This window comes from Hyperoodon ampullatus, assembly GCF_949752795.1.
Source record: "Hyperoodon ampullatus genome assembly, chromosome: 6".
In the NCBI taxonomy this organism is placed as follows: Eukaryota; Metazoa; Chordata; class Mammalia; order Artiodactyla; family Ziphiidae; genus Hyperoodon; species Hyperoodon ampullatus.
The window spans coordinates 37,456,977-37,483,976 of record NC_136919.1 but is presented as its reverse complement, the minus strand read 5'-3'; the positions used below and the strand labels follow the sequence as shown (position 1 = coordinate 37,483,976).

The following is a 27,000-nucleotide window of genomic DNA, read 5'->3' as shown; positions in this document are numbered from 1 at the left end:
AAATTAATTTACACCAAAGCAGGATTTTTATACATTAATTTGCCCGAACCAAAATTATGCCTCAGATAAGCCATTTTTCCCTGTGAGGATACCAACTATATGACGGTCACAGTTCTCAGAGGTTAAAGCACAAGATAAGTATGGTTCAAACTACATTTTATAAATTTATTGAAATCTTTCAAGCCAAAAGTCTGTTTAAATCCATGGAACCAAGAAAATCTTAAAAACACATGAACAAGGGACTTCCCTGGTGGTGCAGTGGTTAAGAATCTGCCTGCCAATGCAGGGGACATGAGTTCAATCCCTAGTCCAGGAAGATCCCACATGCTGCTGCGGAGCAACTAAGCCCGTGTGCCACAACTGCTGAGCCTGCACTCTAGAGCCCACGTGACACAACTACTGAAGCCCACATACCACAACGACTGAAGCCCTCGTGCCTAGAGCCTGTGCTCCACAACAAAAGAAGCTACGGCAACGAGAAGCCCGCACACCACATGAAGAGTGGCCCCCAGTCGCCACAACTAGAGAAAGCCCGGGCACAGCAACAGAGACCCAACGCAGCCAAAAAAAAATTTTTTTAAAAGGACAGTAACTTAAAAAACAAAAAAACTGGGGCTTCCCTGGTGGCACAGTGGTTGAGAATCTGCCTGCTAATGCAGGAGACAGGGGTTCGAGCCCTGGTCTGGGAAGATCCCACATGCCGTGGAGCAACTGGGCCCATGAGCCACAACTACTGAGCCTGAGCGTCTGGAGCCCGTGCTCCACAACAAGAGAGGCCACGATAGTGAGAGGCCCACGCACCGTGATGAAGAGTGGCCCCGCTTGCCACAACTAGAGGAAGCCCTCGCACAGAAACGAAGACCCAACACAGCCAAAAGTAAATAAATAAAAAATTTTTTAAAAGTAACAAATGTTCAAGTACAATTGGCATCTTTAAAAACAAACAAACAAACAAAACACATGAACAAGAGTCATCCATCAAAGCAGCAGCCAGTGAACAGCTTTGGTATCAAAAATTATTTCATCCTTCCCAGAAGCCAGGCTCACGGTCTGAGCAAAACTGTGAAGTTAAAGGACTCAGTCTTGGACTAAACCCCAACTAACTCTTTCTGCCTCTTCCCCCCTTTTCAAAGTTTCACACACCGGCATACACCCATGAAACACAACCTTCCCGTATGATGCAGGGGTAGGGGTGGGAAGACATGGGGAAATTTGTTTAATTTAGGCATTTGTGATTTAATGAGAAGACTCCCCAAAGGAATTAGCATTTTAGAACTAGAGAGAGAGTGAGACAGAGAGAGAGAGAAAGAGAGAGAGAGGCAGAGAGAGGGAAAAAATAAATAGAATAGTTAAATCCAAATCACTACTGATGAATCTTTAGGCATAAGGGTGACAGAAATATTGGCAGCAGTAGCCTGGCGCTCCTCCTGAGGCAGGGGCATGAGCAGTCCTAGCATCCCTGAGATGCCACCAAGCCTCCCGGAGCCTCAGTTTCCTCAACAGTAAGGAGGCAGTTTGGAAGGGACATTCTTCCAGACCGCACGGAGTCCCTCAGCAGATTCTCTCTGGGGACTATGTCGATGATTATGGGCTCAGGAAAGGTCGATTTTGAAAGGTGACAAATGAATGCAACTCATTTTCATTGTAAACAGAACTAAGAGAGGGCTCTACTTTCTGTCCTCTTCTGTCACATGATATCCACTGGTTGCTCCTCTTTATTATGGCTTGCAAAACCACTTCATTAAATTATAGTCTATGTAACATTTCTACTCTAACTTTGAAATCAATCTGTGGTAACTACAAAAAGCAGTATGTATGATAAAACACAAGTTTTGTTTCTGCTGTAACCAATTTTACTTTGGAGCAACTGCTTTTTTTTTTTCCTTCTATTTATTTAGGTTCGACACACTTATCTTAAAACTTCAGGAAAATTAAAGAAATAAAAAATAAAAGATCAGCGATAATCCCTCTAAATGGAGATAAATGCAATTAATATTATGGTTTATATCTTTCCATGTTTTTTTCTATGCACAGTCCCTCATATTTTCCTATGTCTCTTTAATACATCTTGGACATCTTTCTGTGTCAGTAAGTTCAGATCAACATAATCATCTTTAACACACATGGAGATACCATAATTAAACCAAATCCCCATTTAGGTTGTTACCAATTTTTCAATCAATAAACCATACTACGGTAAACATCACTGATAATTCTCTTGAAATTACCAAAGAATATACATGAAAGATGAAAGAATATACGTATCTTTAATCGACAAATTGTTTCCAGTTATAGACTGATTTATATTCTTAGCATATAGTCTCAATACTGGTTATCTTTGATGGAAGTATAACTGAAAAATAACATGTCATCTTTGTTTTACTTTTGTTTCTTTAATGACTGTCGTGGTTGAACATCCTTTCAAGTGTTTGTTGGCTGTATATTTTTCTTCTTTTGTGAGAAGTCTTTTTTTATATTTGTGAGTCTAGTCTTTTCCATTTGTGAAAGCTCTTTATAGTGATCTACCTATCATAATTGCCAAATGGCTTTTATTATACAGAATTTAAAAATTGTTATATAGTCAAATTCATCCATTTTTTCCCTTTATGGTTGCTACTTTTAGTGTCATTGATAAGAAGTCTGTCTTCATTGCAAGCTTTTGAAAATATTCACCTGAATTATCTCCTTTATTTATGGCATACATGTATACATATATATAAAATTGCTGCCATGCTACTTCTAGGAATCTGTCATTAGAAAATAATTTTTAAACTGTGACAAAGATACCTGTATAATGATGTTCACTGCAATATTATTTAAAATAACAAATTCAGGGCTTCCCTGGTGGCACAGTGGTTGAGAGTCTGCCTGCTGATGCAGAGGACACGGGTTCGTGCCCTGGTCTGGGAGGTTCCCACATGCCGCGGAGCGGCTGGGCCCGTGAGCCGTGGCCGCTGGGCCCGTGAGCCGTGGCCGCTGGGCCTGCACGTCTGGAGCCTGTGCTCCGCAATGGGAGAGGCCACAACAGTGAGAGGCCCGCGTACCGTAAAAAAAAAAAAAAAAATTCAAAGCAACCTAAATGTCCAACGATAAAAAACAGGGAAATCATGGTATATTTATTCTATGTTTATCAGTAATCATGTCTGTAAAACATTTTTAATGACAAAAATGCTTCAGTATTAATTTTAAGAAAAAACAGTAGGATACAAAATTAATTATACATATTTTATGATTTCATTGGTATTGAAATTTTCAACATAAAAAGTTAGAAGAAAAATCTAGCACTTATGATGACAACTTTACATTCAACTTTATTTCCAAACTTTCTAACATTCTTATACAATACTTAGTCACACACACAAAAAACTCATTTTTAAAAACAGCTCCTTTGGGCTTCCCTGGTGGCACAGTGGTTGAGAGTCGAGAGTCCGCCTGCCGATGCAGGGGACACGGGTTCGTGCCCCAGTCTGGGAGGATCCCACATGCCGCGGAGCGGCTGGGCCCGTGAGCCACGGCCGCTGAGCCTGCGCGTCCGGAGCCTGTGCTCCGCAATGGGAGAGGCCACAACAGTGAGAGGCCCGCGTACCGCAAAGTGGGGAAAAAGAAAAACAGCTCCTTTAAGGACAGGGGATTTAATAAATCAGTAAAATTTGTTTGATGCTTTGGAAAGCAATAACATAAAAAAAAAAAACCATCATGAAAGAGAAGGATGCTCACACTCTCTGACCCGATAATTATTTTACTTATTTTTACCACCACTTGTTCTAGAAAAGATAGAGTGATATGTGGAATATGATCAAATGACATAAATTAGAAGTAGGTGAGCAAGATAAAGAAAAACAAGGACAGAGAGAAAAAGTAGAGCTGGGAACGAGGCTAGCAAAACACACTCACCTTGGAATTCTGCACACTTGTTAAAATTGGGCCACAGACATTACTGTGAATTTCTGGAAAGAAATCTAGTCCGTTATAGGACATACAGTGCTCATAAAATACGCAGGCCAATAAAACCCCAATTATGAGTCTGTAGTAAAATTTTCCTCTGTGAAATTCAGGGTCTGACTTAGAAAGAAAAATAAAGTACTAATAAGTGTTTATCTCTATTTTCTAGTATCTGTGGTAAACAAAACAATAAAAAAGAAAGTGCACACCCACAAGTCCATAATCAGAGGCGACCACTTTACAGTTTTGTTCTGTGTCCTTCCTTACTGTGTCCCATACTCTAGAATGCCCCACAAAGATCATAAGGTCATTCGTATGCACCTAAAGTCAGATCTACAAACAGGTAACCGAGCACAAGAGTTGTAATGAAGAATATTCATTCTCACCATTGCACCCTGTGAATATCTCCTTGGTCATCTCTAGGCATCGCTGCCAGATTTTGTTAAGTTTAATACTTTGGAAGACCCAGCACAGAGCCACAGTAAAATCTGTCCCCCAGGAGCACATCCAGTCCCCTGGGACTCACCGTCCCACAAAAGAACTCCTCTTTATTCCCTAGGAGCTGATGGGCCCAGTGACTATGGCCTGGAGCCTTTCCCAAGAATTTTCAGTCAACTGAAAAGTTGATTTTACAGTCAACTCACTCTAGAGAGGCTTTGTCTCTGTCAGAAATGCCATCTGTCCAGGCCACAGCTGGATCCTAACAAGTCTGAGTTACCCCCTCCCCCCAGAAAAGAACCTCTTCCCTTATCAAATATTAGCCAGCTAATCCCATTCTGTTTCAAAGCCCTGTAGCTCTAAGAGCACCTGAGAATGATGCTGAAGAGGTTTCTGGCCTCCTTCTTCTCAAACGAGCTTCCATTTATTTCCTCCTCAGATCTTCCCACCCAGCTCTCTGGAAAACCCATCCCGTAAGTAATAAAGTCCTGTAGTTCCTCAACCTGCTCAAATTCTGCAAGCTGGCTCTCCCCTGAGAATACAGCCCCCTTGCTGTCCCATCAAGTGGAAAGCTGCTGGTGTCCTTACATTTCACAAACCTCTAAGACCAAGACCAAGAGTTGCTGTTGAAGAAAAAAAAAAAAAAAAGAGTTGCTGTTGACATCCTGCTCCCTCCACACCACTCCTCCCACCCCGGAAAATCCTTTCAAGGCTCATGCCATCAGGTTATAGACACCTCTACCTCTCCTCACACCTGTCATCTGCTGACACCTCTGGCCTTTCTCCTGATTCTCCTGAGAGCACCTCGTTCTCGGGCTTCATAATCTGGGTGCCCTCAAGACACAGGTGGCTCCCACACACAACACCCACCTTTAAGCCAACTACACCTCACTCCATTGCCACGGCCTCTCCACAGACTTTGTCATCACACAGAAATTCAGACGTCTCCCTCTCTAACTGGCACTTCCTATATTTCAGACTCTTCCATCTCCCAGTACCCCTTGTTTTTCAGCCTCGGGACCTACAGTTCTTGACAATCCATCCACTCCTGTCTTCCTATCTTTACTTTCTTCCTTACTCAGTATCAATTCCACCAGCCATCACTTCAACATCTTACTTGCCCACATCCTAAATGCCCCTTCCACACTGTCATTCATACAACTCTGGCAAAAATGCAATCACCTACTGCCTGCTTTTCTAGACTTAGGCACAGTCTGGAAGAAAAACAAAATCAGGGAAACACTGACTGAAGCAATAAATTCTACAACTGGACCCTCAACACTGTCAAGCAATCTCTTGATACTTCCTTAGTCAACTCTCTTCCCCATTTTCCCCATACTTCCTTAGTCGACTCTCCGTGAGTTAACGCAAAGCCTGTAGAAGTTTTGAAAGCTTCTACGCCCCACTTCAAAACCTCCCCCTTCACTCTTCACGAAGACCTCATCTATTCATAGAGAAAACTGCAGATATAAGCAAAGAACCCCTCAACGTCCTGCCACAAAACAAAAACAAAAACAAACCACTTCCCTTCTTCTTCCAGAAACAATGGAAAAAGTATGCTTCCCCCATCAGAGGCCACTCTCTCCCTCCACTTCTGCCGGGGACACTCTCCGCCCACCTCCTCAGAGGCTTCCATCCTGCTCTCCAACCTTCAACCCACAGTCTCCTTCTCCACCAACAATAGCCACGGGGCACTTAAACAAGTCTCTTTCACCCTTAAAAAACAAACAAAATGCCTCTCCCCCTCAAAGCCACATCCCCCCTCCAGCTACTGTTCTCTCACTCACTTTCATCGCCAAAATACCAACACTCACCACGTCTTTTCCTTCTTACTTCCCACTCATCCTAACCCACTGCACACTGCTGCACCCCCGCCATGACGCTGCTCTCACCGTAGTCATCGATAATCTTCTCATCATTAAATCTGACGTTCACTTTGTAATTCTTACATATAACTTGACCTCAGCAGCATTGAGCCTGCGTTGACCACTGAGACCTCTGAAAAGAGGAATTAATTGGGGCATAAGCCTTGGAGATGACTATCTGGCGATGGGATAAAAGACCAGGATGGCTTCCAAAGGGAGCTGAAGGCTGCTCTCTGCTTCCCCAGCCTCCAGTCTATCTGCACGTCATCATCAATTTCAACAGTCAGGCCATGGTAGTAGATGACAGGGCTGGTGGGGGGGATGGGAGGGGCGGCGCGGGTTACTTTCTTTTTTTTTTTTTTTTTTTTGTGGTACGCGGGCCTCTCACTGTTGTGGCCTCTCCCGTTGCGGAGCACAGGCTCCAGACACGCAGGCTCAGCGGCCATGGCTCACGGGCCCAGCCGCTCCACGGCATGTGGGGTCTTCCCGGACCGGGGCACGAACCCGCGTCCCCTGCATTGGCAGGCGGACTCTCAACCACTGCGCCACCAGGGAAGCCCTTTTTTTTTTTTTTTTTTTTTTTAACGCGGGCCTCTCTCTGTTATGGCCTCTCCCGTTGCAGAGCACAGGCTCCAGATGCGCAGTCTCAGCGGCCATGGCTCACGGGCCTAGCCGCTCTGCAGCATGTAGGATCTTCCCGGACCGGGGCACGAACCCGTGTCCCCTCCATCGGCAGGCGGATTCTCAGCCACTGCGCCACCAGGGAAGCCCAGCGGGTTACTTTCTTGAAAACCATGTCTTCTGAAAGCACAGCACAAGACAGATCTGGGTTCAAGACAGATCTGGGTTCAAGTTTTAACATGTATTAGTTGCATGTCTTTGAGCAATTTTCTTAATATCGCTGTGTCTTAGTTTCCTCATTTGCTAAAGTACGAATCCTACCAGTACCTACTTCACTGAGTGTGAGGATTAACCGAGGATATATTTAATGCACTCAGTGCAAAATAAACGACAGCTCATCCACACGGCGGAGCACTGCTGCAGTCCTGGAAACGATGGCGTAACAGTGTGCTCACTGGCATTTACTAGCAGAGAAAGACATTTGCTTTGTATTAAGTGAATTGGCCGCAAGTAAAATACTCACTTTTGTGAATGGAGAGAGACAAATAGTTCAGAGAATTATAAATGATTATTTCTGGCTGGTGAGCTTGTAAGTGTTCTTTTATTTTATTGTTTTAGCTTACTTGAGTTTTCTAATTTCTCTACAATGAGCACATATCACTTACATAAAATAAAATTTAAAGGGTTTCTACTGCAAAAAAAAAAAAAAAAGAGTACAGCATATGGTAAAGGCTCAATAATTAGCTATTATGATGATGTTACTTTCTAGACGCCTACAGAGAAAACTGCCAGGATCTGCCAGCCCTGAGAAGGCCTCTCTCCACCACTGAAGAGAGAAGACAGCCGCGACTTAGACCTCGGTGGGGAACACGTTCCCCGCGTTGGCTCTCAGCCCTAGGCTCATTTTAGCTCAGGCAAAATCAGCTCTGTACTTTGTCCAGCTTTTGTCATCAGGAATCTGAATCAGGCCTGGGAGTCAAAGCTCAAAGTCATAAAGTAAGTATTTGTACAACCTCACCCTCTGACCATTAACTTTGCTTGAGAAGCTCAGCAGGAGTGGGGTGCTGGGACAAGATCAGGAGTTTGGGACCCTGTGTTCCCATCTGTCCTCTCTCTCATCCCCATGCATCCCTACACGGCCTTTAATACAACACTCAGAAAAAAGGTTCCAGATGCATCACCAACGTATTAAACCTGGTGTCACTATTTGAAACAGGAAAAGAAAAGGACTCTGGTTTGAGATCAGAAGTGGAATTCACAGTAAGAAGTAAAACTGAATCCTGCAACAAGTTCACCCTTAAGGTGTTGTCCCCGGAGCCAAGTGAAAATGTGGGATTGGAACTTGGAAAGATTATCCTAAGACATTATCTGACTTAGAGGAAAAGAGATAGAAATAAGAGCACAATGGAGAAAGGGGAAGGAAGGACAGAGAGACAGCAGAGGAGAGAGTGGCGAGCTGCAGCACCGGCATCAGCCTGAGAATCCGCTGACAGGGAGAGAAACTGCAGGGTGGAGGACAAGCAGGGCTGGGGAAGCATCAAGACAGGTGAGCACTGCTGTGCCAGGCGGTCACCTTGACATTCAGCTGTTTAGAGCACAAATTCAAGAAAAACATGTTTTGCATTTCACTGACTACAGGGTACAAAATAAGTTGACCCTAGGGAGAAAAAAATAAGTAACTGGAAATGATTCATGGGAGTATGTATATCATCCTAGGACCTCTGAGGATATAATACACATCTAAGCACCTAGCAATGTTGAGAAATACTACCCAGTGGCAAAAGAGACAGGGGCAGACTGTGTGAGCGCATATGCCTGTGCACACATACAAATTTTCAAATGTGAACCAGGTGTGGAAAAGACAAGGCAGTAATATAGTGGTACAAGGCAGAAAATTAATAAATATTAGTTCCCACTCTTCTCTTACTCCTCCTCTCCCTGACATTAAGACTAACTACCTGTATGCAGAAAACTATAAGACACTGATGAAAGAAATTAAAGATGATACAAACAGATGGAGAGAGATACCATGTTCTTGGATTGGAAGAATCAACATTGTGAAAATGACTATATGACCCAAAGCAATCTACAGATTCAATGCAACCCCTATCAAGCTACCAGTGGCATTTTTCACAGAACTAGAGCAAAAAAATTCACAATTTGTATGGAAACACAAAAGACCCTGAATAGCCAAAGCAATCCTGAGAAAGAAAAACGGAGCTGGAGGAATCAGGCTCCCAGACTTCAGACCATACTACAAAGCTACAGTAATCAGGACACTATGGTACTGGCACAAAAACAGAAATATAGATCAACAGAACAGGATAGAAAGCCCAGAGATAAACCCAAACACATATGGTCACCTTATCTTTGATAAAGGAGGCAAGAATATACAATGGAGAAAATACAGCCTCTTCAGTAAGTGGTGCTGGGAAAACTGGACAGCTACATGCAAAAGAATGAAATTAGAACACTCCCTAACACCATACACAAAAATAAGCTCAAAATGGATTAAAGACCTAAATGTAAGGCTAGACAATATCAAACTCTTAGAGGAAAACATAGGCAGAACACTCTATGACATAAATCACAGCAAGATCCTTTTTGACCCACCTCCTAGAGAAATGGAAATAAAAACAAAAATAAACAAATGGGACCTAATGAAACTTCAAAGCTTTTGCACAGCAAAGGAAACCATAAACAAGATGAAAAGACAACCCTCAGAACGGGAGAAAATATTTGCAAATGAAGCAACTGACAAAGGATTAATCTCCAAAATTTACAAGCAGCTCATGCAGCTCAATAGCAAAAAAACAAACAACCCAATCCAAAAATGGGCAGAAGACCTAAATAGACATTTCTCCAAAGAAGATATACAGATTGCCAACAAACACACGAAAGGATGCTCAACATCACTAACCATTAGAGAAACGCAAATCAAAACTACAATGAGGTATCACCTCACACCAGTCAGAATGGACATCATGGAAAAATCTACAAACAATAAATGCTGGAGGGGGTGTGTAGAAAAGTGAACCCTCTTGCACTGTTGGTGGGAATGTAAATTGATACAGCCACTATGGAGAACAGCACGGAGGTTCCTTAAAAAACTAAAAATAGAACCACCATACAACCCAGCAATCCCACTACTGGGCATATACCCTGAGAAAACCATAATTCAAAAAGAGTCATGTACCACAATGTTCACTGCAGCTCTACTTACAATAGCCAGGACATGGAAGCAACCTAAGTGTCCATGGCCAGATGAATGGATAAAAATTATGTGGCACATATATACAATGGAATATTACTCGGCCATAAAAAGAAAGGAAATTGAGTTATCTGTAGTGAGGTGGATGAACCTAGAGTGTATCATACAGAGTGAAGTAAGTCAGAAAGAAAAAAATACTGTATGCTAACACATATATATGGAATCTGAAAAAAAAAAAAAAAGGTTCTGCAGAACCTAGGGGCAGGACTGGAATAAAGACGCAGACGTAGAGAATGGACTTGAGGACATGGGGAGGGGGATGCATAAGCTGGGACGAAGTGAGAGAGTGGCATGGACATATATACACACTACCAAATGTAAAATAGATAGTTGGAAGCAGCCGTATAGCACAGGGAGGTCAGCTCAGTGCTTTGGGACCACCTAGAGAAGTGGGAGGGGAGGGTGGGAGGGAGATGCAAGAGGGAGGAGATATGGGGATATATGTATATGGATATCTGATCACTTTGTTATAAAAAACTAACACACCACTGTAAAGCAATTATACTCCAATAAAGATGTTTAAAAAAGGACTAATTACACCAGATTATAATCATGTTCTCATCACAGAGCTTCAGGTTGATACAATGGATGATACAATGATTAATAAATTTCAAGAGTAATGAGATATTAACATGTTAAACAATATCATGATAGAAAATAAGTGAAAGTACGGGGTTTAAAAGTTTCATTTGAAAGACTAGTCACAATTTCTCCTTAATTTTAAGGTTAAAAGAAAAAAAAACTTATGCATAATCCTTTTAAATCTGAATATATCCACTCTCCCAAAAAGCTATACTCACAATTGTCATAAAGGTGAACAGAGTTGCACAAAGGAAGGGAAAAAGGAAAGGCAGGAATCATGGCGGTAGGACTTCAATTCTCCAAGACACTCCAGACAGGTGGAAGATAATAAAAAGACCTACTTTGGTGGTGATCCTGTAAGTGATGTAGGTCTCCATCGTACAGACATGCTTCTTGGGATCATCAACCGTGACAAAGAGGTCTCTGGTCTCACCATCGATGTCATCATCAAGTTGTAGTCTGTTGAGAAGGGAAGATGAAGAAGCTGGACTTGCAGGACCTGCTGGAGTACCGCCGTTGGGCAAAATGAGATCCTGAAAGAAGAAAAGAATCATCTTACAAAGTAGCTAAAAACACACACCTGGAGAACACCAGCAACAGCGGCTGGTTTAGCCAAACCAAGAAACACCTCTAAATACAAAAATAACTTTCAAAGAATCTGATCCTCTCCTTACTTACCATTTCTTAAGTAAACGAGTCTTTTACAACCAAGAGAAACACAACGGGCAATGCTCTGCACCAAATCCTGTTGATTCATGTGTCAGCAAGTGCTGCAGGAACCCACAGTTCAGGGACAGAGAACATGACAGCCACCACCATCGTCAGACTTCGACAGAGAAAGAACTCCTCAGCACACCACGTTGTCTCTTTTTCCCACTTTCTCAAGACCGCCACTTGGGCCCAGGTAAACATTAAGGGGCCAGAACCCTCTTAAATATCCAACACATTTAAAAACCTAATCAACCATCACAAAGAGACAGCTAAACATTACGTGCCTCCTGGAATAAGTTCACACCACCACCTAGGAAGTATGCTTGCCAAAAAACTGGATATGAGTCCTGAACAAAGTTCTAGACACAACACCAATTTATAGGCGATACAGAAGAGTGAGGAACATGTTAAACAAATACTGCGAGGATGCAATCAGCGGCATCTACACAATGTGAAGCTAAAGAGAACCGAAGACCCAGTTTCTTCAGTAAATAAATAAATTGTAAGGAAAAAAGAAAGACAGAGTTGGAAAGAGCACCTATAGATGTAATGAAACTTAAGAGACCTATCAACAACTGCAGTGGGTCCTGATTAAAACACAGGGTTAAAAGATTTTGAGACATTCAGGAAATTTTGAATATTGACCAATTATTTGATGACATGAAGGAATTATTAGGTGTGATAATGGAAGTATTATGATTTTACAAAGTCTTCATCTTTTAGTAACACATAACTAAAGTATTCATAGATGAAATGATAGGATGTGTGGTACTTGCTTCAAAATAACTAAGGTCGGGTAGTTGGGATATAGATGACACAAGATGCCCCAAAGTTGATCACTGTTGAAGCTGGTACTTGCAGGTTCACTATAAATTCTCACCTCTTCTGTATGTGTTTAAAATTTTCCGCAATAAAAAAGTTTAAAAGGGGCAGGGGGAGCAAGTACCAGAAAAGAAAGGGAAGGAAAGATTAAAAATTTACGGACTTCTTTCTTCTTAGGCCTCAGTAGGAAACCACTTGAATCAATTATGTCCCTACAATATCCAAAAAAGATGCAGTCTTCCAGTTACCTTTTCTAGCTTTAAGATTTGATAAGAGAACCCCTGTCTAGCAGTAGATGTGAAAGCCTCTGAGTGTCACCTTGGAATCATTAGAAGGCAAAGACTAAGGAATATGGCAAGAAAGTGACATGATACTAAGCAAACAGCCTTGGTCAGGAATGTTTTCTGCATTCCTGACCTGTGGGTAATCAGATCACAGGCTGGGCATGGGTCTTTCCCCAGAATGATCTCTTCTTGTGTGCAGGCTGGATATGACTTAGCCCCCAGAGAAGAGAACATACAGGAAATGAGAAGTCAATCTAGCAGTCATGTTCATAAGCTCCAGATGAAGATGGCACAGCTGGAAAGAGAGTATGGAACAAGGCAGAGGGGAGCATGGTCTGGGGTCAAGGGCAATGTCACCCAACTCAGTGGGTGATGGAAACTAAACAAAAAAGGTACCCTCCTTTGTCTCCCTGACCACAGATAATTTAATCACATCCTTATTTATGCAATGTCAAAAATACTTTTGTAATTACTGAAAGGGTACCATTTCACAGAAGGTACTCATGGGAATGGACCCCACCCCTCCACTTCTCAGCCCAGGGTCTTGTCAGCTGGGAAAGCAAGCCCCTCAGCAGCTGCTCTCCGTGTGGACCACAGAACCTAGCTACAGCAGTATCCCACGACCTGCTTCCTCAGCACACTGATGTCACTGAGGGCATGCAGTGTCCAAATCCCAGGGTCTAAGGATCAGCAGGGGGACATCTTCTCTGGAGCTCTGAGACAACCATCACGTCTTCATCGTTTCAGTAAATATTTAAACACTGACCTCAGGCAAGGCACCATGCTAGGCATTGAGGGGCCCACCCTTACATTTTAACAACACTAGCTCACTGGGCCTCAGAAAGGCTCCATCACCTATGGCTAAACATTGCACAAAAGAAAGAATGAATTCAGAACCTTTAGTCAGATAAGCCAACATCAGCTCAGGCAGCAATTTTCCACAATCTAGCCTGAACTGATCCTGGAACCCACTGGAACCCATCGTTGCTTACATAGTGTGTGCGCGCGCGCGCACACACACACACACACACACACACACACACACACACACCCTCTATTTTATGTAGAGGGCTCCAAGGATCTCACAGAAATCTTCTCAAATGCCCCCTCCTCCTAGAATCCTTCCTGGATCCAGCCCCTGACAAAATTAGTCACTCCCTTCTCAATACCTTGAAGATACTTCCACTGAAGCAATTTTCACAGCTTTGATCATTTATTTACATATATAACTTATCCATAAGCACTGTGCATCCAACAACTGTAACTGTGCCTTGTTCACCTTTGTGTGTGTGTGTGTGTGTGTGTGTGTGTGTGTGTGTGTGTGTGTGTGTGTGTAATTATCCATCCATCTGTTTGCCCGTCTCCCAGTGACTCCAGGCCAACTCCCCTAACCTCAACTCCCCTAACCTTTGCTCTGGGGACCTCAGCCAACAACCCTCCAGGAACGGCCCACATAAAGGTCTAAAAGATCTTGGCCAGACAGTGGGAACTGAACTAATTCTCAAATCAGTTAACGGGGGTTGGGGAGGAGAGTCACTCAGACCTTGTCACACAGCAGATTCTTTCCTTTAGGACTACACAACCAGGGAAGATACCCACACCCTTACTACAGGGTGCTTCCCGTAATATTATTTGAGCATATATGAATAGCAAATGAGCTACGGATGCCTGGACTTTCCTATAAAGGGATGCTACCATCTCTGACTTCCATGGCACGTCTGTGCGCAGGGCTTCCACATTCTTATTTCGCTGCCCTCTACGTCAACCTCAACCTCGTGAGGTTAGCAGACAGATACTATCTCTACTGATGAGGAAGCCGACTAAAAAAGGTGAAGAACTTCTGCAACCAAATGTATGGAAGCCAGTTATCACTCTACTGAGTTGAGCTCAGGTATGTGGTTCCTAGTTCAAGGGTGTTATCAAGCTGGACCCCCTTTGTGCGGCTTTCCCCAACCCAACACAGTCCCTTATCTCCACTCTCTGGCCATAAATCCTTCTGGGTAAACATGAAGCTTCGGTTTTTAAAGCCAGTCGAGGAATGCTTACATTTTCCCTTAGGGTCTTAATACAAGTTATCCCCAAGATAACTCCCCTCAAGATATGGTCCCCATGAGAAACAAATGTGGAGGGAAAAGACAAAAATCTTAGGAGGAAAGGGCAGGGGCTTAGGTGGACTCAGTGACCCAGGCTCCTCTACCCTCAGAGTCCTCCGGTAGCAGGTTTGCTTCACTGAGACCTGAGTTCTAGAGCACGTATTGTGGGAGGGCAGCACCTTTACAACTAACTCGAATTACAGAATGCGAGAAGTGAGGGAATCCCTTGGCTCAACACAAAAGCCTCCTGTTTCATTGTTGCTGCCCTACAGTCAGTCCTCCTTACTGCAGCCAGAATGCTCCCTGGAAAAGGTCAATCAAAACATGTTCCCCGCCTGCTCAGAACTCTGAAAGACATCCATCCAAACACATTCAAAATAAAATCCAGACTCCCTCCCATAACCCACAAGGGCCAACATGATCTTACCACAGTCTCTGACCTCATCCCAGACATTCTCCCCTCTGCCCTCCAGCTCATCCTGCTCTACACACCTGGCCTTGGCTTATCTGGACCTCAGGGCCTTCACACTTGCTGCTCACTCTGCCTGGAACACTGCTCTCTCCTCCGATTGCCACTGGCCTGGCTCTTCTCCTCAAACAGGTTTCTGCTCAAATGACACCTACTCAGAGAGGCGTTCTCAGCCCACAAAAATTTAAAAATATCCCTGCACCCTCCATCATTTTCCAGTCCCTTCCCTGGCTTTATTTTCATCATAGGACTTACCACTGTCTAAAAATGTGTTATATATTAATTGATTATCTGTCTGTCTGACTTCCCACCAGTCTGTAAATTCCACAGAAGCAGAGACTGTGTCTTCTGGAACATAGTAGGTACTCAGTAAGTATTTGATGAATGAATGAATTTTAGAAGTGACCCAACTCAATCTCTTGCCAATATAAGGTATTCAATAAACGTCTGTTGAATGACAACAAAACTGAGGCTAACCTGGACGGACTGCCGAGTTTTGAATCCCGGTTCTACTCTTTACTAGCAGCATGACTTCAGTAAATTCCTTAATCTCTCTATTGCGCCAGCTTCGTCATTTATAAAATGGGTATAATGGGATTGAGCTAGTTAGCATATGGAGCAATTGGAACAGTGCCTGGAACATGGTAGGCGCTATATCACTATTAAAACACTCAAAAAAAAAAAAAGTCAACTTGTCTGCAAGTATTCCTGCATCCCCTTTAGACTATGGGGCTGGGTTCACAGTAGACCATAAATGCTGCTGAAAATTAAAATTGCACCTAGAGTCACAGTTGGTGCCTTAACCACATCTTCCTTAATGACTTCCCTGTAGCAATAGATATATATCTACAGTTGCCTTTGTGACAGTTACAACTACATAGTCGATAAATACATGAAAACTCCTCAATGCTCCAAAATATCAATTCTTGCTATGCGGTTTCAGTTATAAAAGAATTTCTTCTCCCCACCACCCCTTTTTACTTAGGAAGAGGAATACATAACCAGGCCACTTTGGAAACTGCCCTCGTTCAAAGAATTTCAGTTATAAGATCCACCACTGTGGTCAGCCAGCCGCAAGAGAGATTATTAAAATAACGTTAGTCACCAGCAAAATTCTATATTACATTAAACATAGGGTTTATGAAAGAAAGTGGTATACCTTACCTTAAGGGCCAATACGGACTTAATAAAAACAAGTCACGCTAAAACACTCTAAGTTCTCTTTTTGATACTATCAGAGGAGTGCGGGCGACATGATGATCTCGTTTCAGAAGAGCTTGCCAAAGCCTCTCAGGGCATCCTGACCGCCACAGGAGAATGAGAGCTCTCTGAACGCACAGACTGTACCTGACTTGTCTTAATTGACCTCCCTCCTGCCAGGCACACAGGAGATGCCTGAAGAATGAACGTGCCCTGCACAAACTGAACAGAACACTCCTGCCTGCTGACTTTGCTGTAAAGTTAAATTTAGGCCAACTATGGGCAATAACTTCAAAGGGAAAACCTCAAAATTGTTCTGTTCAAAGATGTTCATAACAGATCAAAGAACACAGAGTGAACCCTGGAAAAGCTCTAAAGGCTCACTAACCAGGAAATGATCGTGTTTACATTAATAACAATGTTACACACTCACTGAAAAATTATAAATCTAGACTTCTAGATAAATGCAGCGAATTAATAAGCTCAGGCCTTTGCTTTCTCCCTCTTTCCCCCTTCCAGATAACAACCACCTGAAGAACGGGAGAGAAAGAGCAGTGCGGGGGTGGGGGTGGGGGGGCAGACAGTGACTGGAATGAGTACCAGATTAGAAACTAGGAAAGGGCATCATCCAAAGGCCAAAAGTTTTGAAGATTTCCTACTGGAGATAATTGGGACTCAACTGAGAAAAGAACTAAGAGGTATCTTTAACCCATGTCACTGAGGTTACTTAGGGTTATCAAGGTTACCTAAGAAGTAGAAAATGTCCTGAACCCTCACAGACACTCTGATTTGAATTTGCAATTGTCTGGAGGGATGAGGGTATGGAAGGGCCCACAGTGGGGCAAAGGAGGACCCCCAGAGTGTCTGGCTGCTGTGAGCAAGGGGGTGCCAGCACAGGCAGATATACCATGTGAGGCCCACCAGCAGAGAGTGCCTTGCCCCCAGGGCTTCGTCTAGCCAGGAGGGGTAGAGATGCAAGAGAAAGGTCAGGGGAACGTGAAGGCACCTGCTTGCACCTTCATGAAGTCAGCTGCCCTGGGTAGGTCCACCAAGCACAAAGCAGGCAAGACTGCAAATTCTGAAAAGGCTGGCCTCTACCGAGATGGGGAGAGCACCTAAAACAAGACGGAAGCCAGGCTATACTGGATCCAGACACAGAGAGGAACTAGGCCAAGTCTTCCTGACCGACTGTCCCTGACCCTGGTTTTCTTTCTTCTGATTCCTTTTCCCAAGGAGAGACCAGTCAACTGATTTGTCAACTATTATTCCACTCAACCTAAGATCCAAGAAGACAATTCTAACATCAAGTAGAAACAGGGGGATCCAGGGAATTCCCTGGCAGTACAGTGGTTAGAACTAGGTGCTCTCACTGCCGGGGCCCTAGGCTCAATCCCTGGTCGGGGAACTAAGATCCCACAAGCCGTGCAGTGAGGCAAAAAAAAAAGAAAAAAGAAAGAAAGAGAGAAAAAGAAAAAAGAAACAAGGGATCCAATAATTCACTTCTTCTGGTGAGAGGCAAATAGCAGGCCTGTATTACCTCATCAGACACAAGAAAACCGAAAAATATACCAGCCTATATTAACTCTTCATTCAGACCCAAGAAAACCAATACATGAGGAAAAGCAGCACAGTCCTTAAGAGCAGATAAATATATACATTTGGAAAGATTTATCCCATAAAACACTACACTTTAGTCCACATATACCTTGTGCTCCCATTAAAAAAAAAAAAGTCAAAGTGGAAGAGAACTGTACTTTTACTTCACTGTACAGTAGAAACTAACACAACATTGTAAAACAACTATACCCCAATAAAAAAAAAGAAAGAAAGTGGAAGAGGAGGACTTCTCTGGTGGCGCAGTGGTTAAGACTCCGCGCTCCCAATGCAGGGGGCCTGGGTTCGATCCCTGGTCAAGGAACTAGATCCCACATGCATGCCACAACTAAGAGTTCACGTGCCACTGCTAAGGGGCGCTTGATCTGAAACTAAAGGAGCCTGGCTGCCACAACTAAGACTCGGTGCAGCCAAATAAATAAATAAATATCTAAAACAAAAAGAAAGTGGAAGAGGGAATTAAAAAATTAAAGCATAAATTGAAAACAGAAAAGAAAGAGTAAAAGTTATAAATAAAACCAAAATTTAATTCTTCTAAAAGAATTAAATATAGAATTATATTAATATAAATACAGAATTAAATATAGAAAGGAGGGGAAAAATGAGCAGCCAATAATGATTTAAATCTTACCTCTGTGTATGATTATAAATTACAAGGATGTGCTGTGAATAGCTATGCTAATAAACCTGGAAGTCTCTTTGGCCATACATTGCAGGAAAATGTACAGCCAAAGAGAAATTAAATTGATGTAGAAAACCTAAACAAATAAATAACCTCAGAACTGATGTCAGAGAACTTTTACTGAAAGGGGAGCTAAGCCCCAGTGGTTTTACAGCTGAGCTCTATTGAACCTCAAGGAGCAAGTCCTGTTTTATTCGAACACTCTATAACACATTTAAAAATGAAAAAACTTTCAAATCAGTTTATAAGGGTTACCTGTATCTGATATCAAAATAGTATGACAAAAAGGAAATTAGATGTAAGTGTAAACTTCATCAGTAAAGTAACAGCAAATGGTACATTAGAAGAATTTTTTTAAAAAGAAAGAAAGAAAAATAATGTACCAGGATTGAGTCAAACATAATCCAAGAAATCAAAAGTGATTTAACATTAAGAAATTTATTAATGCTATTTATTACATTAACTGATAATAAGATCACTGTCCAATATAATCATGCCCACAACTACCAAAATGCTTATTGGTATCATACACTGGTAAATATCAGCCATTCTATTAAAATCTCTAAGTAATATTAAGAAATAAAAGGAAGGTTCCTAAATATGTTAAAGAGTATATATCGGAAAACATCAGCAATGAACCTTGAAAACACTGCTCTAAGTGAAAGAAGCCAGACATGAAAGGCCACATATATAATTCCATTTATATGAAGAATCCAGACAGGCAAATCCACAAAGATAGAAAGAAGACTTTTGGTTGCCAGGGGCTGAAGGGAAGGGGAAAATAGGAGTGAACACTTAATAAATACGAGGTTTCTTTTTTGGGTAACAAAATATTCTGGAATTAGATAGTAATGATGTTTGCACAATGTTGTGAGTATACTAAAAACCACTCAACTGTAATATAGTTTGAAACGGTGACTTTTAGGGTATGTGAATTAGATCTCAATAATATATTTCTTAAGCAGGAAACAATATAAAACACTGGAGGCATGTCTACAAAATTCAGAAACAAGACTCTGATACCTAATCACCCCATTATTCAAATTGTTCTGGAGCCTTGAGTTAGCGCAACGGCATACAACAGAGCTCCACGCATTACAATCATTCAAGAAGAAACACGCAGTGATCTACCACATCACTTCCTTGCAAAAGGTTGGTTTCTTCGAAAATTAATCTAAAACTATAATACACATAATAGGGAGAAAATGTATTTAAAACTTTTTAAAGTGATAAATCTAAACTGATGTCAGGTATTTACTAAATAACATTCAGTGACAAAAGGAGAAGACACAAACCACATGGTAGATTGTAGTATCGTTTGCAATTATTAACTCTGTACCTTTAAGAGGATTATACACACTCACTATTGCCAAGTGACTGCCGACCGAAGGGCACATCTCCACTAGAGTCCAGTGACTGTTGGCTTGGCTACGTAACAGGCTCTGGCCAATGGCACATGAGCAAATGTGACCTACACCAGATTGGAGCAGACACTTTAAGAGCCACTGCATGTTTCCATCAGCTCTCATGTGCTCTCTCCTCTGCCCTGAAACTAGCATGTCCCAAACAGGGGCTGTGCCTTCAGAAGGGAAGACTTGTGGAAAAGAGCCATAGCAATGGACTCCCAGCCACCGACACATAACTCGATCTAGAAATTAATGTTTGCTGCAAACCTCTGTATTTTTGGAATTTGTGGTTCATTAACCACAGCAAGACTAATACATATAATTATGAAAATGTCTATGTAATTTAAAAAATCTAGGTAAGAGATAGTGTGTAAACAATATGGAATTTTAAGATGTAGGGATTTATCTTTTTTTTTTTTTTAGTAACTGTAGAATTATTCAAAATGCATCTTAACCATATGACTTAAGTCCTAGGACCCTACTTGATTATCAGTAGAAGTTCAGTCTTCCTTCTTTCCCACCCCTGCCCCAGAATCCCATCTCCAATATTCTCCAAAACCTCCAAGATTGCTTGCACAAGTTTCTCCAAGTTCCCAAGGCCCAGCAGTCTGTGGTTTCTAGGTTAGCATCTTCTCTGAACAGTCTTACATTTTCCCACTTTGGATTCTGGATCATCACATACGAGGGAAAAGACTCTTCTTCTTTAGACATAGGTTAAGAGATCACCTTTAATTATTTGTAGGTTAATAAAGTCATTTCAAAACTGAAAATGTTTCCCCAGCTTTTCTATTAGAAACTCTCCCTTCAAGTAAAATCCACCCATTGGCCTGATGCAAAAGACGACCTCCAACAAGATGACGAACGAAGCCAAAATGCAAGAGCCCAGGTCCACATTCCTTGGCTCAGTTTCCAATGTCTATTACTAGCTTTTTCTAAGGATCTCCAGACTAGCAATCAGCTCTCCAGATATTCTTGTGATAGTTGGGAGCAAAGATTTTTCTCCCACTCTCAGATGAATTTAAACATGATCTCTTTTCATTCCTTCTAAAGAGGATACACTGTTTCAACCACAGAGTGAAACACCTAACACACATTGGACAGAGTGCTGACACAGAGCTGCCAGGCTGTGTTTCAATGACTCAGTCTGGCTGGGCATGTGTACACAAAAACCTCTACTTATGATGCAACGCAATATGGGTTATAACGGAGGTTCATGCAAAAGGAAGGAGGGGCACAAAGGATACTGGGGCAACTGGAGAAGAACAAGAAAATTCGCCAAATGGAAAAACAAGATGGTGGGAGAGCTTGGCATGGACATTCCGTGCTGAGAAATCACGACCTCTGAAGGAGGAGAGGTATTTCCAAAAGCTTGTCCCTAACTGAATGATAACTAGGACCCACCACACAAAGGTTCTGCCTCTGTTGCCGGTCAAGCACGTGCATGATCCAGAGGACTCAAACGCCCAAGCAGACAGCTTCCTAAAGACACGAATTAAACCTCCCCCGAAAGTACACAACAAAGAGAACGTGACTCTAACTAAACCCCTGCTCTCTTTCCTTCCCACCTTGATGCATTCTGCCAACTGAAAGCTAAGTGATAAAGGCACTCCCCTCTGACATTTCTGCACCAAAATCACGCAAGGGCCTGGGGCGGAGAACCCCTCAGATCATCCAAGTTGTCTGTGTCACTTATAAGAAAAGACTTGGAAGTAGCATGCATGAGGCCACTCAGGTGGTAACGTGACCACCAGGTCTTTGGTCACTCACCTAGGGCTGTGGTACCACACAAACTGGATGCTCCACAGAAGAAGGAGAGTGATGCACACAAGCAGATAAACAGCTCTAAAGACCAAGTGAGAAACAGTTACATGATGGGTGGTAATTAACAGAGGAGAAATAATGTTTCATAAAGGCCATGAAGTTAACCTACTGGGGATACTCAGTCTAAGGGTCTCATTTCTACGCTCTCCCAACACTAACTCACTCCATCCACCTCTGGTCTTTAGCAGAAGAGGCATGGAAGGAAGGGAGGGAGGGAGGGAGGAAAGAAGATAGATAGATAGATCTGGGCTTAGAGTCCACATGACTGGGCTTGAATTCTGGCTTTGCTCCTCAGAGGCCTGGAGTAAGGTACTCAATCTCTCTGAGACCCAGTTTCTCCATCTATGATATGGAGGGTGTAAGGATTAAAGAAAACACAAATACTGTGCTACTTAATCCCTTAATATATGTTAGTTCTTTCCCACCCTTCATACAACACTCCTTAACTGTACCATCTGTTCATCTTTCAAAGCTGGTCCTAATTGACATGTTTTTGTGCTCCCATCTGACACAGCCCTGCATATGTGGAATGCCCTCAGTGTCTGGTGAAACAAGTCCGATGCCTATGGGAAGTTAAAGGAAAGAGCATTTTCAAAACAGGGACCAGGATGAAACAATATACTGTACAGAGCTGAACATCTACTAGGTGATCAAATACTTGTTGATTAATCATCACCTCAGACCAAACCTTTTCAAGGGCAAAAACCATTCAAGTGAGGAACAGACCAGGGCAGGACTCCACTACCAATTCACGTGAAGTGGTTACTGTTAAGTCCACGCTTACAGCCACACCACTCAGCTGTGCTTTAAAAAGCCTTGAGCACTGAGCAAGACTAAAAGTGTCCTTGCCTCAAAAACTACCTGAAGCTCACCATTCCTCTATAATAGGGACTCTTTCTCTAGAATCTAAAGACACCTCATGCCAAAAATTATGTGCAAGATTTTGCACGTGCACTTGTGAATTTGAATTTTCCTTTGGGGAGAACCTATCATTTTTAGAGTCTCAAAAATACCTATGGGGGAAAAAAGTTAAGCACTCCTGATTCTAAACTGTCTCTCTCAAAAAAGGAAGTAGAAGTATATTTGAACTTCCACGAGCTCTCCAAGTTCAAACTGCCCCTCAGCAGAGTACTCTCACGTTCAATGATTTGTGACGCTCAGACCCTACCATCGGGGTAGGGAAGTTCTTAAACCCTCAACCCAAACCTGAAACTAACCTGAGATGAGAACTTGTTAAATTAGAAGGAAATATGTGACTATACTCAAATAGGTCACACTAGCTTGAAACAAGTTTTCACCTAAAAGGATTCTCTCAATACTGGTCTTGTGGCATTAAACACTGTTGTGTTGATTCAGGAGCTAAAAGAGATGTTTTTCTGTGAAACTCTTCAAAGCCTGAGACACGGGTCCCCCCATGGCATCCTTTTTAGAAGGCTGAAGCATGCCTGCCTCCCCCCAAAAGTGCAGATGGATTTCCAGGCTTGAGATTCACCTGGCTACCTGGCTGCTCCAGCTCTAATTCCCACATTCCTACTGACATGACTCAGACTGGACATAGGGGATTTCTTTTTATTTCCACGGTGAATAGATTTATTGGGAAAGAAGAAGGAACTCAACAACCAAGAGTCTGATCATAGGCTAAACAATAAGGAGTGAAAGAAAAAGCGGGAATAAGACATTCTAAACCGAAACAGCTCAAAAGAGTTTCACAACTAAGTAACCAGACAAGAAAAGTGGGGAAAAGGCAGGAAGGAAGGACATGCAAGAAAAGGGCCCTACACTTCATACTGGCCGGTGTGGCCCTCTCATGTGGGCATTCTGAGCTCAGAGGCAGAAACGAGCCCTGTGAATAAGGGTCAGTGGAAGCAGGGTACAAATGGCAAGGGGGCAGAAACAGATAAAGGAAGTCAAGGAATGAAGGAGGGAAAAAACTACAACCTTATTTTCCTATAAACCATGAGGATAAAACAAAGTCAGAAAGGAGGCAGCTCCCACATGGTGGTGCAGGGATCCATCCCCATGGGGAGGCAGGGAGGCTTGTCTTGAAGCCAATACACGAGAGATCAATAAACAGCAAGGATTTCTCAAGATGCTTTCATTTACACTTTACATACGACAGGGAGAAACGTCAACTGTCCAAAGTGAAGATGACTATTATTTTTCAGTTAAGGTTGTTGCCGTGGGGTGGGTGGAGGCTGATAGATTAAAGGAGAGTCAGCTTTCCTCAAAGCCACTCCTAGGTATAGATTGTTTGACAAAATTTCGCTAAAAGATTACAGTCCTACAATATATATAATTAAATATGTTTTCAGCATCTTTCTCCAAGGAATCTGTGTGAGATGGCAGAGGGAATGGGACAAAATAATGATCACTTTCTATTTCTTCTATAGACCAAAAGAGAGATGTTTTCCAACACACGGGAGTTTTAAGTAGCCTAATTACCAGGGTACTATCCTCCCTCAAACCACAAATTAGAGGATATGGAAAGAAAAAGCTACTCATCCATGTATTCATCCAAAAAAAACATTTATCGAGTTCCCACTGAGTACCAGGTACTATTCCAGATGCACGGGAAAGCAAGTTGATAAGGGATTTATTTAAGGAATCAAGTTTTGGGGTGGAGTACGGGGTGTGGCACAGACCCAGGACAAACAGCAACGTGATGTGATGAGATAAATACGTGAATAAGGAAAAACTGCTGTGCTGGAGTCCAGAGCAGCCAAGAGTAACTCTGCCCTCCGAGAAGGGCTCCAGAGAGGCAGCCTGACCTCACATTCCAGCTCTCCTACCAGCTATGCGGCAGTAAGAAAACCACTTAAATTCACCAACGCTCGCTGGAAAATGGCAAGGTCACCCCACCCAGGAGGCCAGGCCGCACGGAGAGTATGGAGAATGTCTGTGAAAGCCCCTGTACACAGCGACTAGCCACTCGGCAGGGATAAGGTGTTCCTGACGTGGAGTGCGGCCTCAGCAGAACTGCCACAGGGTGAGGTGCAGAGGGCACAGCTGGGGACCATCACTGTGGACAGAACATGAGCCGCCCATGGGCGGTGGCTGGAAGCAAGGCCTGGAGGTCCAATGAGCTCCAGACTCTGAGGGATCTTAAATAACAGGCTTAAGAATTTGAGGGGCACCCCACAGGCAGTGGCTAAGCTTTTAAGCAGGAAAGTGGCACTCGTACGTAACTTTTTCAAAAAAACTTCAGAAAAAACACACAGATCAGATAGAAAGGGGAAGAAATAGGAGACAAGAGAGGGCTCACTTAGGGAGCTCTTGTAATTGTCCAGGCACACCTCCCCCCGCCCCGAATGGTACCTGAGCCAGGTGGTAGATGCCATGGAGGGGAAAGGACAGGTGAGAAGTGTCCTCAACAATAAGGTCGGGTGCGCTGGGGGAGACTCTGATGAATGTCTCCTCAGCAGAAAAAAACAGAGTCTGGCCACACCAGGGGGATCATGTTTCAAACACAGGTAAATTACAGAGGATTAGAAATTCCTGCAGTTCTAGCAAAATCGAGTAAACCAAGTTCAACTACCCTTTGTGCTGTGGTTAAATCCACAAAGCCCATCCTTAGGACAAGAGGGCAAGTCCTGCCAAAATGACCGTGCTCAGCAAAGGTTTACACCAAGGTCCACCAAGGTCACCAGGCACTTGACATTTTTACCTAGGTGGGAGCTGCCTCCGAGAGGAGACTCCTCCCACTCACCTTCCATCACCTGCTTCAGGGATACCTGACTCAAGCCACTTTTCCACTGTCACAGCCAGCACGCTCATGGCAGGAACTCACGCGGGGAATCTCGCACCGCCATCCACTTAAGGCCAGATGAACAAACAGCTCACAGGCTGTTAGCGCTGCCTGGCTCCAACACCTGGCCAGAGGGTTCTCTCTGTCACCTGAACCCAACTTTGGCAGAGAGCAGAAGGTGGCCAGCTGAGCACTCTGGGAGCCTGGGCTCTGAAGTGACACAAGACACAACAAAATTCCAAAACAGAAAGCAAACTCTTGGGGCTAAGAAAGATGACAGGACTTGCAGACAAAAATCCATACTTTTTCACAGTGATCTACACACCACACCTCTAAGTCAAGGGAAAATAAAGAAATTAAATATTGTAAGTTCATACTATCTTCTGAGCACGGTGCAAGCTTTACACAGTATTCTCAACCCTTCAAATAACACAAGGGTGGGGATGGGGGTGGGGGTGGAGGGTGGGCTTTATTATCCGTGTTCCTACTAGGAGAGCAGGTCCAGGGAGGTTAGAGGACGGGCCCAAGGTCACTCAGTCAGTAACAAGCAGAGGCACAACTGGAGCCCAGCCCTGAGAGGCCAGAGCAGAGGCTGGTGGCTGGCCACCGCCTGCCCCCTGGTCACAAGAGACTTCGTGGAACAAGCACCTACCTGACAAGAGACCCCGTACTCACTGCCACCACATTCACCTTTGCATCTGCAGTAGGGCCTGGTGGTGAGCAATCCTTCACATGTGTCCCTTCAAACAATTAAATTCCTGATCCACCAGTGCCAGAGAAATAAACCAAGTCACCTGGCCTCTCAAAGGATTTTTAAGAGCCAGCCAGCTCCAGAGAAGATCCAACATAAAGGACCAGAAACCATTAACAAACAGCTCCATTTGGCCATCAGCAATCCCCCATGGACTCCAGAAAAATAAAGCTAGACCCCACCACAGTGTCTGCACATGGAAATACACGTGAGTGGTTAGACACCATGGTGCACGGGCACATCTGGCTTGAACACTCAGTGTTAATGCAGGGGGTGAGGGCTTCTCAACCCCAGAGAACTCTTGGGTAATATATATCCTCTCACATAGCTTGATGATTCACCCTGTCATTCCCTAAACTGATGGGACAGATTTAGTATACGATAACTATGGAACTTCAAATAGTGAGAAGAGGAGATTAGTCAATAAATGCTGATGGAGAACTTGGTTAACCAGTTAGGGAACAGTTAAGTTATATCCTTTTCTAATGCCAAATGCAAAAATAAATATCAGGTCATGTAAAGAAATAAATGCAATACATCAACTATACCTCGATTTAAAAAAAAAGAATGAAATGCAAGATTAAAAAAGAAAACTAGATGATGATTTATATCAGGGGTCGGCAAGCTTTTCTGGTAAAGGACCAGATAGTAAATATTTCTGGCTTTTCAGGTCACAGTCTCTG

The 27,000-nt window shown here is 43.1% G+C and overlaps 1 protein-coding gene across 1 annotated transcript in view; it reads right to left on the bottom strand.

Moving 5' to 3' along the window:
• SNX30 (sorting nexin family member 30) overlaps window positions 1-27,000 on the bottom strand; it is a gene marked incomplete at its 5' end in the record, with an annotated part of 102,729 nt that overhangs the window by 45,287 nt on the left and 30,442 nt on the right. Inside the window, one exon of the mRNA XM_079706031.1 lies at window positions 11,061-11,252. Coding sequence (XP_079562157.1) covers window positions 11,061-11,252 — 192 coding nt within the window. The remainder of the gene's footprint in view (window positions 1-11,060; window positions 11,253-27,000) is intronic.